The 13336-nt window shown below is 42.6% G+C and overlaps 2 protein-coding genes across 3 annotated transcripts; one reads left to right on the forward strand and one right to left on the reverse strand.

Annotated features, from left to right (window-relative positions):
• LOC131472513 (leucine-rich repeat-containing protein 52-like) lies at nt 1-7096 on the reverse strand. Its single transcript, XM_058649829.1, has 2 exons — nt 6437-7096; nt 1-1002 (listed from the first exon to the last, which is right to left on the reverse strand). The coding sequence occupies exons 1-2, from the start codon at nt 7083-7085 to the stop codon at nt 671-673; spliced, it is 981 nt and encodes a 326-aa protein (XP_058505812.1). The 5' UTR covers nt 7086-7096; the 3' UTR covers nt 1-670.
• A 3414-nt stretch (nt 7097-10510) lies between these two features.
• On the forward strand, nt 10511-12620 carry mgst3a (microsomal glutathione S-transferase 3a). Of its 2 annotated transcripts, none has more exons than XM_058650081.1 (6): nt 10511-10649; nt 11111-11237; nt 11408-11481; nt 11565-11622; nt 11825-11897; nt 11979-12620. In XM_058650081.1, exons 1-6 carry the CDS (start codon nt 10516-10518, stop codon nt 12116-12118), a joined length of 606 nt encoding a protein of 201 aa, XP_058506064.1. In that variant the 5' UTR covers nt 10511-10515; the 3' UTR covers nt 12119-12620. The 2 variants fall into 2 exon arrangements, with proteins under 2 accessions (XP_058506064.1, XP_058506142.1); XM_058650159.1 differs by having other exon boundaries at nt 10560-10649; nt 11095-11237.
• Nucleotides 12621-13336: the final 716 nt, after the last annotated feature.

The raw sequence follows: 13336 nt of genomic DNA on the forward strand, positions 1-13336 counted from the left end.
AGATTCTGGTCCAGTGTGGAACATTTAGGCGGGGGGTTATGGCAGAAATTCAAAACACTATTACGTCTAGTATGTCTGAATGAGTGTATAATCGCTGTAAAATAGAAATTGTTTAGTTTCTGTAGCCTTAGAATAAGCATTTTATTAGTACTTTAGACAAGGTTCTTGCTTTTTGGAGGCTTTTTAAAAGCTACGATGCATAGACTAGACACCACTCATTCTTACATACTGAACCCTAACGCTGAGGAACAGCTGTTTCACCATATACACACACATCTTCATCTTTTCATTTTCCTCTCGACAAGAAAGTGTATTTCATGAAGCTCTGTTGCTGGTACATGAACCAAAACTGGCTTGTGTTCAGAATATCCAGTGGTAAACGATAACCACCTTTAATAATGGAGTGTTTTTTCAGCAGGGATGACCAATTTCCCACTCAAATGTCACGTAGACCTCCACTCCGGCAGCCAGAGTGAGTGTTACATCACCTGAAAGCCACTACAAATGAGTCGAATGATTCTCCCCACATCAGATGAGTTCTGTCTTTTCTCTTTCAGAGCAGAGCCTGTTAAACAGACTCACTTTAGTCTCATTACGCTTCACAGACAGTCCTGGAAGTTGACAGGAGGCACTGTGGGTATCCATAGCGAGCAGGGTAACGTCTAATGTCTCAAACATCATGTGGGGTTTTTAAATTCCCGTTGCCATGGTCACGCCTGGCCCCCGAGGTACGACCGGTCTCGCTGGCGTCGTCCTCCTCTTCGCCGACGTCGAGCTGTCCGTCTTTCTTCTTGACGTAACGCTCGTAGAGCACCATGATGACGCCCATCACCCAGGCAGACACGGTGCCGGCGGCAAAGATGACAAAGCCAATCACGACAAAGAAGAGGTAGTCCCACGAGCCCAGAGTCTGGTGACATAACGTCCGTAGCTGGATGCCCACCTCGCCTAGACGACGGCCCTGCATGTCTGCAGGGGAGCCGCACACTGTCTGGCCCTCATCTGTCACACAGAAACACACAAGGGTGAGCGGGAATCATGATACACCAACATTTGTAACACTGAAGTGAATAATACACAACTCCTTATATGGACATCCTGGGGGTGTGTGTTTATAGGTCATAGGTTTAGAGGTTTGTCTTCTTATGTGTTTTTAGTAGTGACATAAGGTAGCAAAGATTGTGCAGAAGTCACAAAAATAGTAATTTTTCAATAATTTTAAGTACTTTTTGCTCAGGGGTGTTTATATAGGTGGTGAAAAAGATTTTTTCTTTCATCAGATTGAAAAAAAAAAGGATATAATGCACATTCTTATAGCCTCTGTGTTTAAACATAGTAAAGGAAAAAAGCAGCCAAAATGCTCTGTGTTCTAAGGGTTAATAATAAATACTACTACTACTACTACTACTAAAACTTATTATAATCAACCTGAAATTTCTTGAACTTTCGACCTGAAAGTGCAATTTCAATAACATTACGCTTCAGTTTTAAGTTTATATTTTTATAATTAAAAAAAAATCACAGAAATCACATTAAATAATTGGGACGGATTGGGCCCACTTGTGGGACGGTTCTGGCCCATGGGCCGCACGTTTGACACCCCTGGTATAGTTCAAAGATGATGAATACAAACATGAAGAGTCATTTCTAAATAGAATATTTAACTTTAACTTCCGTAAAGAAACACATTAGGGTGGAGAAACTTTTAACTGAAACTATTCATCGTGTCACACGTCTGTGCAGTGCAGGCCTCTGTTACAAATAGTGTATCAACTATCATTTCTCACAGTAACAACACAGGACTTAAAGGGTCCTTTGATGTTACGCTTTACCAAAAGGCACAAACACCTCAGCGAGGACGTCCTGATACATATTGCATTAATCCCAGCAGTCGACTGTTAAATAATTCAAGCATGTGCTTCAATTCACTTTAGCAGGATATGTAAATGGTGTATGGCAGCGAACTGAAATGAGGATGTGTGTAATGAATGCGCTCATCTTCACGCGGCTGGAGGACTAAAATGCAGAAAACTGGACTTGCATAACAATGTCGCCGTCTTTCATCAAACACCAAAGGCTTTTGGAGCTCCCTGTGTAGTCTTGAGATGATGCGGCATTACATTTAAAAATAAAATCATGGATGAATTATTCAAACTGCTGTCTTCCCCTCAGGATTAGAGAGTGATTTGGGCCTTTGTGTCTGCCTGAGAGCAAAGATAATAAAGTTCCTCATCATCAGGTACCGGGTGCGACGACGACGACGATGACGACTAAGACCTTGCTAAATCCTATTGAAAATGCCAAAGAGACTCTCTTCTCTTTCATGAAACTTCAGTGTGGATATTTCAAAGGCAGTCAATATTAAACCTGACACATTATGGATGTTGAGCTCTGCATCAGCTGAGAGGAGACACATTTAATCCTGAGTCTTTTGCTGCTCAGAACAGAAAGTGGGGGCAACACAACAGCACGGTGAAGCTTTTGTACCAGGGAGAATTCCCAGTGGGAGACGTCAAAAGACATCCACAGTGTTTCAGCACAGGGAATCATTTGTCTGTAACAGCAACAGCTTCTTAAAACACAGCACTCAGTTTGTTGCCATAACAAACGTGTGCTGCGTGACTCTCAACTACATGCACAGTCTCAAGATTTATGTGCACCTTAGCACAGTAGCTGTACACGGATCCATAGTATAAAAAATATGTGCATGAAATACTAATTCCTGGCCACAAACTATACAGTACTTGCACACAGTGTACTCATTCCTGGCTACAAAATTCGGGAGAATATTACTTGGGATGAGTTTGAGCTTGGCAGTTCAAATAATCACTATTTCAGAGAGAAGGAACACTTAATTAAAAGGAACACCAATTAACATTTTTGTTCACAGGAAACACTAAACCGTGGCCACAAATTATTAAAACCTGCAAACATATAGTTGTATACTACTAGATTTATGTTATTTGTAAGCTGCTGATTCTCTAATTAATGTGCATTTAAGTTTAAAAAAAGTGATTTGGTTAAATCACTTGATTTTATGTTAGGAATTATGTTGTGAAATCATGCCTTTAACCTCATGAATGTTATCAAGTCATTTTGTTTATGATATTATTTCAGGACGTCTGTGTAAAATGTCTAGATGGATTTTGCCAAAATTGGAGATGATGATTCTCTTATATTTGAGTGTGTTTTGGTACGTGTCCACTGTGAAGAAGCTGAAGACCATGAGGACAGTCAACTTCTCCAAGCTCTAACAACCAGAACAAATCCCAAGCCTTCTCTGATCCTTTCACATGCTGCTGCTGCTGCTGTTGTTGTTGCTGTGCACTGTTCTCGCAATATGTGGCAAGTCTCCAATTCTAACCATCCACACATCCATCCATGCAAAAACACACACACACATGCAGACTCTCTCCTCACATGTAAACAACACTTATCTTTACCATCTCCTATCTGTGCCCCTGCAGTGTCTTGCTTGTGTGTGTGTGTGTGTGTGTGTGTGTTTGTGTGAATATGCCCACGTGTGTGTTTGTGTCAGCTTGGAAGGAAAGGAAACCCTTCTGGCTTCCCGCACACCATTCATCCTCCTCCCCCCTGCAGGGACTGGCATCAAAGAGAAGGGCTTTCCCTCTCTCCTTCCCCCTTGCACACTCCACTCTATTTCTAGACACTCTCCTTATATAACAACGAGGAGAGTGCTCATCGAGCCAGGAAGGCGAGACAGAGGAGAATCTGTTGGTTCCTTCCTGAAGCGTCCTCTCTGTGCCCACTCGCTCCAGTGCCCTCCCTTATAGAGGCAAGCAAGCTGAGTTCCATGATACCAAGGCTCTGACGAGGAGGAAGAGTTTGTTAGCCTTAAGTTGTTTATTCCTCCTCTTTTCTCCCGTCAAGCACATAAACTGTGCTCCTGCTGTGTGCGTCTAAATGTCTAATGACTATACGTGCCATTTAAAAAGGCCACAGTGGTTGTTGTTGCTTGTGTAAATTGGTTTTATTATCTAATGGCGCTGTGGGTTTTAATAGAAACAAATTAAACAAATTGCTTAAAGGTCACAAAAAGGATAAATGTCAGTCAGCTCTAAAAACACCATCCAATCCTATTGAACGGCCCGACCAAATTAATTGGATCAATGCCCCCCCCCCCCCCCCATGCATGTACACCTCTTCTAATTGCGCATGCGCAGAAGACCACGCAAGAGCTAAATCCAGCGAGACAGTTGCAGCGACGTTATGGCAGAAATGCCAACAACAGGTGTTGGTCACAAACGAAAGACGTTTTTTTTGGGAAAGCTACTGCCAAGAAGAAGGCTGATGCAGAGCGATCCAGGACCAGAGTGAACATCGGTGCTGCTGCGTTTGAACGGCGGCGACAACTGAAAGCCCAGAAAAGGCTGCCATGGTTTCTCTGTTTCTGCCAGACCCGTGGGTTATCATTATGTCTTTGTGAACCTTCTAGAGTTTGTTGTTTTTCATCATCACGTTGTCATTTGAACAAGTATCCAAAAAACGTGTGTTCTTCGCGTAGCTTCCGAGGGAAGTCTGAAGAAAGGGGGTTGGACTGTTGAATTCAAACTGTAGCCTGCTCTAACTGTTTTTCCAGGATCTCCACCCCTAACCTTTAACAACATAATTATTTTAATAATTATATCATTGTAACCCGGTCCTAGGTTCACATCAGATTCAAAGTCAGGCTTTGATTGTCTGATAACTATCGATACAGACTGATTTGATTATGTTTATCGTAAGAGCCATATCACCTTGAAATGAGAGCACGTCCTTGCCCCAAGGACGAGTCGTTCACATTCATGACACCAAAACAACAAACCAAAACGCATCAGTCAGCATAAATGTGTAGATGCACGTGCAGACATAAATGGCTGAGGAGACAAAATGTCCAGTTTAAGAAAGACCGGGCCGTTGTTGTCGGCTACCACAGGCTCGTATGTTGAGACTTAGAATGTGTATGTACTGAAAATTGCTGTTACTGTGTCTGCAGTCTCCCGTGCTGCCAGCTGTCACTGGAGGAGGCTCTGCTCCAAATGAATTGAGACAAAAGGCGACAAGCAACCAGAAACTAGGGCAGCTCTTGCAGGACTCTATTTGGACTTGAGCTGAACAGCAGGGACTGTGGTGAGTGTGAGTGTGAGTGGGAGAGGGAAGCAGGGAATGCCTTTTTTACTATGTGCGGCGAGCTCATGAGCAGCTCTGATGTTATGGAGTTATGACTGGCTTCTTGCTCAGTAAAGCACACTATAAATAGCAGCTGCCCTTTTACATAGTGACACATCTGCACTAAAGACGGACGGTTGAATTTCCAACACATCGATCAACTTCACTGTAATAACAGAGGGATCGATGTTTGACGGTTTCGTTCGGCTGTGATCCATTTATCACACTCTGAAAACAGAGGAAAGATCCACACAAGAGTCATTTCCAGATAGAAGGGTTTTGATTTCGGCAAGACTGAATAATTAACAAACACAACAAAGGAAATCACATGGCTCCCTGTCCCTGATCCTCTTTCACTCTGATGGTTATTTGATAGAGTGATATGCTCCACTGTGTCATCTCCTGTGCCACATCCCACTGAAAGCTGGCCACTTATGACGATGTATGATGATGTGCTCCGGGTTTTGATGTGTCACATGCTTCCACGTGGTGTAAACATAAACTCACTGCTTCCTTAAATGAGTGCTGTTTTGTTGGGGATCCCTCAACTCCCTACTTTTCCTTTACTTAATGTTTAGTTGGCACAAATTTTGGATTCAATTATACTTTCTGGCATAACCTGAGCTCTGATAAGGGGCCCTGAAAACCCCCTTATATTAGATTATTGCCAGTGAGGAGGAGACTGCAATGACACTATGGCTGGAAACTAGGCCCAATGCCACCTTGCTTGGGTTTGTTTTGATATGTCCTTGGACCACGTGGTTATAACCATTAATATATATGAATAAAACCATTTTAGTGTAACCAGGTTGGTGGAAAATCCTTCCTGACTTATTAGCAAGACACACTGTTATAGTTTGGATGCCATGTTGATTAGCTGTGTGTTGTATTTCAACAATCAAACCAAAATCTCAAAATCTTAGATAACCCAAATATTATCTTTATCAATTGCTGGTAACAAATATGATTGTAAATTATTTGACTGCAAATTTAAAAGCTTTAGTGGCAACTTCTTACCCATTCTAAGTGTTAAATCTTCTAATTTGGTATTTAAATGATCTGAATCCTCAATTAAGTTTAACATCAGCTACCAACGTTAGACATCTGCATGGGATCCAGGTCTGTTATTGGAGCTGGATTCTTGTTTACATAACCTGGTTAGTTATTGACTGGAGCATTGGAATGACTGTACTGTGCAGACTTGATGATGATGATGATGACGATAATTATGACTTTACAATAAAACAGCATGAAAAACAGACAGGACCTTGGAACTTGAAGCCCTCCAGGTGGACCCACAGACACAGGTCCTCATTTTCGCACTCACAACTCCACGGGTTCCCGCTCAGTCCCAAAGAGCGCAGGGCGGGCAGCGCGAGCAGAGAGGTGATGTTCACCACCGTCAGGTTGTTCCGGCTCACATCCAGAACCTGAAGAGCCGCGTTTTCCGTGAAGGCGTCAGGGTGAATCTCCGAGAGCCCCGGGTTGTCCGTCATCCTCAGCATTACCAGACTGGCGAGGGGCCCGAACGTCCGGTCCTCGATCCGGGTCAGGGTGTTGAAAGAGAGGTCCAGGTAGGCCAGCTTGCGTAGATTTCCGAACGTGGACTCGGATATTTCCGTGAGGGAGTTGTTGCTGCAGTCCAGGTAGACCAGGTCAGAGAGGTAGTTGAGCGACAGCGGCGGAAGCTCCACGATGAGATTGTTGGAGATGATGAGCTGCCGCGTGGCCAGCGGCAAGTTGACCGGGAAGGCGGTCAGATGTTGGCCAGCGCATTGAACCACCAGCTGGTCATCGCACACGCACCTGTCCGGGCAGCCAGTGGAGATCACCGGGGACGCGGTCACGCCGGTGGCGACGAGGAGCAGAATTATGAGCCGCAAGGGTTGCGCGCTTGGCTGCGGGGCAAGACGCATGTCACCGCCGAGGGCTTCATCCACCCCGTTTGAAGAGAGTCGGACGCAGTCACATTCTTCATTGATAAACACTTTCTCCCAGAGTGAATGTCCACACAGAGGTCAAACCTAACCCTCGCCTGTGGCAACCTCTTGCGCGCAGCGTCTCAGTTCATCTGCTGACCCAGCGCGCATCATCCACTGTCTGGAACTTGACAAGCAGATGCTTTCGCATGCTGTTTGAAATGTCATCAATTAATCGAGGTTCTTCCATCAGAGAACCCGCGCGACGTCCACTCACACGGTCAGTGGCGCCACAACATGTTTGCTATGTCTTGCTTTCGGAAACTGAATCCAAAAGAGGGGGCGCGCTGCGCTCAGCTTAGCGCCGGGTGGGGGTGGGGGTTTTGCGCTGGGGAGAGATCTGACGCCTCGAAGAGAGCTGGAGCGAGAGAGCTCTGCATAGGTAGCAGATATAATGGAAGACTATCACATTAAATATTGAGGCCAGCGCTATATAATCCACGAGACCTATACATGTGACAGCTGCAGGCACTGTGAGTGTGACCTCAGGTGGGTGTACACGAGTGGAAACTGCATGTGCACATGTACAAAAGTCACCAGCTTTGTTGTTCTGTGATCATTAGCATTTGGGTTGGAATGACGTGACTGAAAGTTGTATATTATACTTATAGCAAGTTGTTTAACTTGTGTAATAGACCTTTCTCACAGCATATATGTTTGTGTAATAGTAGGTTACATTAAATACTTGACACTGTAGAACAGTGGTCAGCAATTGGTGGCCCGTGGGCCAAAACTGGCCCTCCGGCATCAGTATCTGGCCCAGCTGTCTGATCTTTGATGATTTGCTTGTCTTCACAAGAACATTTAAATTTCATATCGAGTTCAGAGCTTTTATTGTGAAAAAATATGAACTTATTCAAACTAAATGTGTTTGGTTTGAAAAATACAATTAAAAACACTGATGTTGTCATGGACAGGTTTGAGGATTAAATTGCATATGTACGGGTACGTATCTTACAGGCATTTACAAGCTGGTGATTAAAGACAACATCCACATTATTGTTAGCTTAAGGCAGCAAACGTGGGTTTTTGTTTCTGACTGAAGACGTTTTATGACACTTTGCTTGATGAAGATCCGATGTTTTGACCCAATATCCAATTGCTTACAAAAAATTGGCCTTCGACCACAGTTACTTGCTGATCCCTGCTGTAGAAGCTGGAAAAAAATGTGTTATTTTAATGTTTATATTCTGGATGTGTTCCATTAATGTGATCGCTAAAACAACAAGTCCAGTGGTGACGTAAGACTGTTGCAATACTGTGTGTAAAGGATTATCCTCCCTCTCATTGTGGGGACATTTTGTCTATTCCTCACAACTTTAAAGGGCATTTTGAGAGTCAAGGATCAAGGGCTGTGGTTATGAGTGAGCTCAGAAAGGATGCGGTGCAAGAATGTGTGTGTAGAGGTACAACAAGAAGCAGGGGCACCTGACACCTGATATCATGTGTGACAACATGACACAGGGTTTCAGGCTGTAGAAACAAGAGAGTGCAATTATAATTATATGTTGAGGAAGTAGTGGGGGGCATTAAGCCCACTCAGGCCTGTGCTGTGTGTGCAGTTAGACTCCCATGATAATGACTGACGTATTTGCCACAGGCGACCATGCAAACTGTACCCTATGTCCCGGCAGCTGTTTATAATAATGGAATGAGATGTGATGGGACATGAGTGATGCTCTCAGGCAGCAGTTGTTCTCCTCCTCTCTCCAGATTCAGTCCTCCTGAGTCTATTCTTGGTTCTCTGTGTAGGTGTTGAAGTGCTGAATCAGACTCTGTGCGATGGAGGAAGAGGAGGTGGAGGTGGAGGAGGAGGAGGAGGAGGAGGAGGAGGAGGGGGACAGATGTGCAGCTGACAGGGTGCTAAAAGGAAATCTTCCTGCCAGCGATGAAAAGTCAGCACCTGGCTGCACACTGACAAAAAAGTTTTGCATTTTTCCTTTACTATTCCCTGACGTAAAACAACAACAACAACAACATGAGGAGGCATATGAGCTCATATATAAATTACAAGCCTTTTTGCACTTGCTGGGATTCAACTACTTCACACACAGCTGTTTGAATTCAGGGGAGTTTTGTGAAGTTATGGGGACATCTAGTGACGACTACTGGGAAATGTTCTGTAAAATGAGCACACATGCAACAACCTCCTAATCTTTTGTCTATACTACTACTACTTACCGATGCAGAGATACAGGCTTAATGCTGTCTGTTTTTTGACACATTAAATACATTTATTATGCATTTAATTGCACCCTGATGTAACTGAAACTGCTGCTGAACAACAACCACACAGCTTTCATTCTCAATGCTGAGCACAGGTTCATATTATTTTCCTCAGCCAGGGACCCCCTAGGGCCTACATGATATTCTGGGGACCAGCTCATATTATTGAACTTGAAAAATTGTTGTTTGATTACACTATCCGTTCACTCTGAAGAAAGCAATAAATATCAGCCTAAATAGAAGTATCATGATTTGACTTTTCGAAGATCCCTTTGGCAGTGTGTTATGGATCCCATATAGTCTGCAGACCCCATTTGAGAACCACTGTTCTACAGGATAATCCAAAGTTTCCAAAGGAAGGCATATTAAAGGGTGCAGGAGATCTATATTATTTTAAAACACCCATCTGCAAGGTGTACCTTGAACTCATGTTTGGTCCAGTAAACATAAACACTGCTCCATATTCAGAGGTCTCAAACTTGTGGCCGGTGAGCCAAGTGTGGCCCCTTAATCAATATCATGCGGTCCTGCACTTAATATCAAGTTATCATGAGTTATTTCTGTATTTCTGGGTATTTTGTTATTTACAGGCTCATTTTGCATCACAAATATGTTTATTTATAGTGAACATTTATTGTTCCATATCAAAACAGGTACTTTTTTGAGTGCCCCCGCCCGACCAGACAAGACGCCCAGTGGCCCCCAGATAATTGGAGTTGGAAACCCCTGATCTTCACACTGTTCTTTGGTGTTTTACAGCAGTCAACATTAAACCTCAGCTAAGTGTAAATCTACTGTTTTTTTATGGTTCCATTCACTTATGAGTGAGAAATGCACAATCATTGACTCATTATCTGCAACAGGAGAGTCTAGTATAATGTATGTTGTCAAATAAAGAGTAAATTTGTATAGTACAATATAATATAAAAGTTGTCTGACATGATTTTGTTATCAGTTGAAGAAAAGTAGAGTAATAAATGAGTTACTTGTTAATGTAAAAGCAGTCACATACAGATACATTAATGATTAAAAAGGGCAATATGTAGGTTTAGTACGTGCAAGTACAGTATGTAAACACACATTAGCTACAACACCTGGAGTATCTAAAAGGCGGAAACCACGCCCTGCACTCCGCTTGTTTATGCGCGCGTGCGCGACGTTACGTAAACCCTTACGTACACGGAGGAAGCAGAGTGTAAAAAAACTTGAGCGAGGTCTCGCTGTTCGTCTTGTATCGTCCGAGAGTCGTCAAAGTCGTCTTCCGACACTGTCGAGGTAAAACGCTGTCTGCTTGTTGTAAATATGCGAGTCGTTTTCACCTCGCCATGAGGAAACATCATTGTTGTGTTTCCTCATGGCGGCGCTGAATTCTCATTCCTCTCTTTTGACCTCTAGTTTATTAGACGTCGTTACTCTTCCTGTTGATAGTTTCACCGCCTGCTTTGTATATAGTATACGCACTTTTTATTATATATACGCAGTTGTTGAATGCAGATGAACAGAGACGTGGTGTTTATGAGTGCAACTGAAAAGAAAACGTGTTTTGTTGTTGTTTTTGCCCAACAAATAACACTTCCTCCGTTTTCTTGCATAACAAGGGAAAACTAGTTGTTTAGTTGTAGTTAAAATGTAGTTGTAGTTAAAATGGATGTCTGTATTTCTGTGTGTTTACTATTTATCAATCTATCTTGCTTTCACTTTCGGGGGTTTGATTGTGTAGTGTCTTCCTCATCCAGGTTTGTCAAAATGGGTGCGTTGTCCAAAGAGTATGGCTTTGTGGTGTTGACTGGCGTCGCCAGTATGTTCATGATTGGACATCTGACAATTAAAGTTGCCAGAGCCCGCAAGACATATAATGTGAAGGTGAGCACATGTACTGCTACATTTACATTTACAAACCTATCAAACTTTTTTTTTCAATGATGTTGCCCCATGCTTGGGAAGTGGCTGATGTAATGTGGTGTAACTAGTCAGTGAATTACCTTGTTGAAAGGTTGTGACTTTTGTAAAAATCCACACGCTTTGCCTCGCAGTACCCTCAGATGTACAGCGACGACCCAGAGACCGGAAACATTTTCAACTGTATCCAGCGCTCACACCAGAACACGTAAGTTCACACTGAAATACAACTGACGATGGTGATTCATGATGGGGGTTTAAAGTAAACCTGCTGTAATCCCCTCTCATCAGCCTGGAGATGTACCCCTCCTTCCTTTTCTGTCTGGCCGTTGGAGGATTGCATTGTCCCGTGAGTTGAATTTTGCACTGTCATACTACCACAGCACTAACTCGCCACTCCCACTCTTGGAGTTGTACAGAAAGCCTGTTGAAGTCTGTCTAGTTTGTCTTTTTGTTTGGGAATGATGGGGGGGGGGGCTTTGTTTGCTGGAATCCCTGAGGGGCATGTTCACTCTTGTGAAATCTGACAGAGTTATTTTTTTGGGGTGCAGCGTCTCGTCAGTGGACTTGGAGTTGTATGGATAATTGGCCGGGAGGTGTATGCACATGGATACTCCACAGGAGGTAGTCCGTCTCATTTTTGTATTTTCTCTTCTTTCTGTGTGTGAAAAGAACAATACTAATGCTCTTATTCATCCTAATCAGATCCTGAAAAGAGAAAGCGGGGTTTTTTTGGAAACATTGCTTTGTTTTGGATGATGATGGCCACAGCAAACTACGGCCGCCACCTGTTGGGTTGGACAGGACCATACCGTGGGCCCTTCAGACGCCCCCTCCAATGTTAGTGAGGACAACGACTTCAAGCTGGGCTAGTTGAAATAATTATCACAGTTAAGATCACACTAATCAGATTATAAAATATTTTGAAGCATGCATGCTCATCTCTACCATTTTTAAGTGCCCTGACCAGTTTCTGAGGGATGGTTACCCGTTTAAGGGAAGGAATGTTCTGTGTAAACAAACTGACACTCCCCTTCAGGGAGGCTCACAAATCAGGGTCAAATCAAGTCGGCTTACCTTGATAGCACTGACCAAAATACTTAATGGTGTTCTATTTGCAGTAAACACATGAAGATGATGTATATTAAAGAAGGAAATAAACCTCCCATTTTTCACTGACAGAATTTATCACCGTAAACTGAAAAAGTGCTGTTTTTTTATTTTTTACATCAATAAGAAAAACAAATATGGTTGGTCAAAAATAATGCAGCTAACATGTGAAAAAGAAACTTGATGTTGTTTTTCAGTCTGTAAACTGATGGCATTAAATTGTACGCAATCGTTTTACATGTGCTTCTTTTTTGTGGGTCGATTTTTGAAAATGGATTCTTTAACAATGGACGGTGTAAAAAGGGAGTGGCTTTCTTTATTAGTTGATTTGCTCAAAGTCCACATGACTTGCTTTCAGTGACACAATGATAAAAAGCTTAAAGTCAATCCCGCCCTGTGAACATACAACGTCAGCCTTCATAGTAGTTAATTTTATTATCAAATTATATTAATAAATTCTCACAGTCCACACTTCAATGGCATATTCTACATCACTAATGGCACTTAAAGTAAAATCTGATACAACAGTCAAAGTCCACCACATCTGCACAATCTAAAACACCCAGGTAACAAAACAACTTCCCTGATGCCACATGTTCAGTTACAACAGCAGATAGTGTGTCCTTTACATTTTCACTAATATTAGAGTAACTAGTTTAGCAGTGTACAACGGCGAATTAAATATTCATCAATAATTGTCAAACGAACAAATTCAAGTTTTATACACCAGAATATAGTGCTTAAATATACACATTAAATACTGCCACAAATATAATTCATGATAACACTTTTAAATTGTATACCACTGCATTTTTTTTTTCAGATTCTCTGCAAGAGCTCAGATTTAAGACAAAATGTGGAACCTGGCAATTTGGTGAGAAAGTGCACTTGACTCATATTAGGTCACCTAAGGATTACACTACATTTGGGGGCACGTTGGCACCTTCTTGATG

Source organism: Solea solea, chromosome 1 (genome assembly GCF_958295425.1).
Source record: "Solea solea chromosome 1, fSolSol10.1, whole genome shotgun sequence".
Classification (NCBI taxonomy): Eukaryota; Metazoa; Chordata; class Actinopteri; order Pleuronectiformes; family Soleidae; genus Solea; species Solea solea.

What these genes read in the sequence shown, in the direction of transcription:
- LOC131472513 (XM_058649829.1), bottom strand. Translation starts at nt 7,085, where the DNA reads ATGCGTCTTGCCCCGCAGCCAAGCGCGCAACCCTTGCGGCTCATAATT. An exon ending in GGAGGGCTTCAAGTTCCAAG is followed by an intron (nt 1,003 to 6,436) that starts GTCCTGTCTGTT and finishes TCTGTGTGACAG; the next exon opens with ATGAGGGCCAGACAGTGTGC.
- mgst3a (XM_058650081.1), top strand. Translation starts at nt 10,516, where the DNA reads ATGCGCGCGTGCGCGACGTTACGTAAACCCTTACGTACACGGAGGAAG. An exon ending in CGTCTTCCGACACTGTCGAG is followed by an intron (nt 10,650 to 11,110) that starts GTAAAACGCTGT and finishes TTCCTCATCCAG; the next exon opens with GTTTGTCAAAATGGGTGCGT. An exon ending in CAGCGCTCACACCAGAACAC is followed by an intron (nt 11,482 to 11,564) that starts GTAAGTTCACAC and finishes CCCTCTCATCAG; the next exon opens with CCTGGAGATGTACCCCTCCT.